Raw genomic sequence first — 4,608 nt, forward strand, 5'->3', positions numbered from 1 at the left:
CAAATAATAATTTAAATATATATATATTTTAGATAAATATTTTAATATAGTTGTTAATATAACTGTTAAATAAAATAAATCTGCAAACATTATCTTATTTAAATAAAATTATTTGAATTATTATTTCCAGTATTTTTTGTTTAAATATAATCACTGATAATAAATCAATGAATTAGAATATTTCAAAGATTTGAAAGTTGAAAAAAATAATTAAAATAATTTATATCAATAATTACAAAAATATATATATACAATTCTAAGCGATCTACATAATCGCAATCGACTCGATCATATTGTCTAATATCATATGTAATAATATCAATATTCGATAATATTGTGCTGATGCAAAGATGATGATAAATCTATGGCAATATTTTTATGAAATCTATATGCATTATATTATAATATAATTAAATTAATTATTGTAATAAATAAATTAATTATTGCAATAATTAAATTAATTTTTTAAAAAATATATATTATAATTCCATTAGTAATTTACATAATCTATATTTATATAGATATTGTATATATATACATAATATACATATTGTATTGAATTTAATTTATATTTATATTATATTTATATTAAAATTGCATTTATCATATATATTATATTAAATTAATTGCTTCATTATTAAATATGTATTAAAAATGTAATTATTAAAGATGTATAAATAAATATGATAAAACAAATAGAAATAATCATTGTTGTAAAGTGAATGTAGAGGCTTATTTATATCTATTTGGATAGATAACTAGAAAGAAACGTTGAGCATTGATCGAATGTACGACACTATAATGAACTACGATATCCAGTATATACAATAACAACAACCTACTATATGTTTCTTCAAATACACATATGTTTATATATGATAACAATTTGAGATCTCTTTTTTCTTTTGTTTTCAATTAACTAAGTTTTGACAATTCGAAAATATTTGTAAGTACGTTCTTATTATAAGCATTGCATACAGTTACAGGAGTTAATGTTTTCATTTGAAGTCTATGTTTGAAATTGAAGCAAAATCACTAAGTACGTAATCATTGTACTGATCATCTAACAATGGAAATCACAAATATCAAATAAATAGTGTATACATATTATATATATTAAGATGGAACGAAACATAGGGACAAAATTCCTATTTATGATTTTTAATATAATTCTAAATAAGAAAAATTTGCCTTTTATAATGATATTTAAACTGTTAAAATATGAATTTGATTGATAAAATTTTTTAGATGCTACAATTTATTTAAAAATTATTATTTTCATTTTTGATGATTTCAATTTTTATTATCATTTTTATAAATTTTCCATAATTTATATTTTATAAATTTTCCATAATTTTTAATTGAAAAAAGAAATTTTTCTATTTATATATAGTATATAATATTGAAAAAATAATATAACAATAATGTTGAAATTTAAATTATATTTGGAATTAAAAGAAAAATATTATATTATAAGTTTTTATCTATTTTTAATTTATACATTTATTTTAAATTATCAAATTTAAAGTATAAGATTAACAAAAATAATATTATGATCAATAATAAAAATAAGAATTAAAAATTTATAAAATATAAAAGAAAAACAAAAAATTAAAATTTCAAAATTATTTTGAAATAATTAATTTTAAAAATATATAACCAGTTCATTAAATCTAAAAAATTAGAAATAAATTTTTTTCATCATTAAAATATAATCATCAATTTTAATTCTTTCGTTCCACCTTGAAATATAGATATTCATCATTATCTTCAAATAACATTCAAATTAATTAACTAATTTTTACTCACCGATTGAAAGAACTCATTGTCTAATGTAAAGTATCCATTCGTTGAAAATATTATTTTTTGATGTAACAGTTGAAATGAAAATTGTTTGAGCTGGAATATGTTTTAATATAAAATAACGAAAAAATTAAAATGATTGATTTTACCTCTTTTTTTACTTTTCGATCGATCACGCAATTTAATAATATATGTACAATACATCCAGTTTTTTCAATCTGTGCAAAAAATCTATTAAATTTCGTAAAATAATTAATTTTCAGAAAAGGAAAAAAATTTAGATATATTTACCTCGTTTACGATTTTAGTTATTTTCGAAGTTAATAAACCGAAAGGAAATAACAACAATATTATCCAAAGTATACCATTTATAGTGAGCATAAGATCCACATTCATATTCTTAAGAAAAGCTACCAAAAAGAAATAAATGATATATAATGATGTAAAAAAAATAAAACAGAGTCCGATAAGAGTAGGAAAAGCATAAAATTGTGAAATTTCTCTAGAGATGTTGCAAAGATGATCGTGTATATTTCGAATTTGAAGAAGAAGATGAATTCTTGAACAATTCATGAATATACGTCGATTCTGATACAATATGTTAGAATTGAAATCATCCGATCTATTTTGATAAAAATTTTGTATAATACAGTTTAATTTTACAAAAATTTCATTTATTAAAGTAATCACAAAAAAATATTGAATGAAGAGTAAACTTGCGAAAATCGTAGGTATGAGATTTCCTAATAATGTAATTGGTTCAGGTTTGAAATATATGATTTCAGTAATTAAAAGAACGACAAATATAACCAATTTAAATAAACAAACGAAGAATAGAACATTGAAAATATATTTTTGATTCAATGGTTGTTGCAAACGATGTAATATGATCTCAATACGAATTAAATAATTTCCAATCTTTGTGATTACTGATTGAAATATACAATAAGACAATAAAGTCAAGATTATAACTGAACTGCCTAGTAATGCTTGGAAAGTTTCTAATATTATTGTCATATTTGTTCTAAAAGCATATTCTGCATAAAATATGAGTGGCATCAAGAAAAAATTTGATGCAATTATTAAAAAGCTGCCAAATAAGTTGTACAATATTCCCAGTTTAGAACCAACAAAAAATACAACGTTTTTTGAAGACGATATCTTCGAATTTCTTCGATTATTTAAAGAAAATGTGGCAAGACCGAAGAATTTGAAAAAAAATAAGAATAACATAATCGCTATATGCATATTTCGAGACCAATATAATTTATCTAGCATTTTTTTAAGTTTGAGAAAATTATTATTAATAATATATTTATATTCTTATTTATACTTAAACGAATAAATAATTTGCCAACAGTACACTTTATTTTCTTCTTTTTCTTTGTGTACAAATATTAAACATCACTTTCAATATGTTCTTAATTCATTATTTTCATTTTTTCAAAAAATTATGTATTATGTATACTTCTAATAACATACAACGTAAATGCAATAAGTTTATTACTGCAGTTTATTTTATATCATGATTTAGAAAAGAATATTAAATATTAAATTATATTTCAAGCATGTGCATTATATCATATATAATAAAATTGATTTCACATTTATTACAGATATTATGATATACTTATATCTTATTACAGATATTATGATATACTTATATTTCGAATAAAAACTTAATATAATATTTATGATACAAATCTTATTTATTATAAATTTATCATAAATTATCATGATAAAAATAGATGCGGATATTTATGCAAACATATATTGTAATGAAATCTAAAAAAATATAAATCTATCATAATGTAATGAAAAGAAAATTATTTTGTTATTAAAAAACAATGTTTAGTATTATATTTTTTATTATAGACAAATATAATACTACTATACTACTATATTATACTAAATATAATACTATTATACTATATATATATATATANAATATTATATAATATATATAAAAATGTATATAATATATATAAAAATGATAATATATATAAAAATGTATTAATTATTTAGAAAATATTATTTGCAATGATTTTTTATATATTGTAAAAATCAATTTTAAATAATTCTTTTTTATATATATGTTATCTAATTGATCTTATTTTCTGTTAATATTACACAATATATAATTTTCTTCTGGCTTAAACAATTAGTTAATCACGATTATATTTCTATATAATTTAATATATTAATCAATAAAAGAAAAAATTCATAATGTTTCATATGAAATAAAGTTATTGGTTTTGATAATAGAATATTTGAATTAATGTAAAATATATGAAGATGTTTGTCAATAATTCGTTCATAAACTAAGACATCATTCAAGAAGAAATATTTACCAAATATTTAAGTGCAAATAATAATATCTAATAAGAATATAATATATATTATCATAAATCTAAATATTTAACAAAAATTTTATTATGTTAAGTTTATTTTATTATATTAAAAATCTTAGAACTAATACTAATAACATATAGATACATATGAAGAAAAATTATTAAAAATAATGATTTTAATTATATATTTCAAAGATCATTAAAATCAAAAGGAAACACTTTCGAATAATTATCGACTAGACTAATCGACTAATTAGAGAGTTATTATTAAATTTTTATTCAATCATAACAATAAGAATTAACTTCTTCAGAAAAATTGATGATTAAATATATGAATATTTAATTTATTTTTAAATTAAATTATTATTATTTTTAAAAAAAGAAAAAAATTAAAATTAAAATTGAGGAATTTTTTATTATAGAATCATCTAATAATAAAAACAAAAAACTCAAA

At 18.3% G+C, this 4,608-nt stretch overlaps 1 protein-coding gene across 1 annotated transcript; it reads right to left on the reverse strand.

The window, feature by feature from the left end:
• Positions 1-942: 942 nt before the first annotated feature.
• LOC102672728 lies at positions 943-3,081 on the reverse strand. The gene is made up of 3 exons (XM_006622050.2): positions 2,095-3,081; positions 1,810-2,021; positions 943-1,063 (listed from the first exon to the last, which is right to left on the reverse strand). Exons 1-2 carry the CDS (start codon positions 3,079-3,081, stop codon positions 1,860-1,862), a joined length of 1,149 nt encoding a protein of 382 aa, XP_006622113.2. The 3' UTR covers positions 943-1,063; positions 1,810-1,859.
• Between the last annotated feature and the right edge of the window lie 1,527 nt (positions 3,082-4,608).

The sequence above is a fragment of the Apis dorsata genome, unplaced genomic scaffold, assembly GCF_000469605.1.
Source record: "Apis dorsata unplaced genomic scaffold, Apis dorsata 1.3 scaffold_660, whole genome shotgun sequence".
Lineage (NCBI taxonomy): Eukaryota > Metazoa > Arthropoda > Insecta > Hymenoptera > Apidae > Apis > Apis dorsata.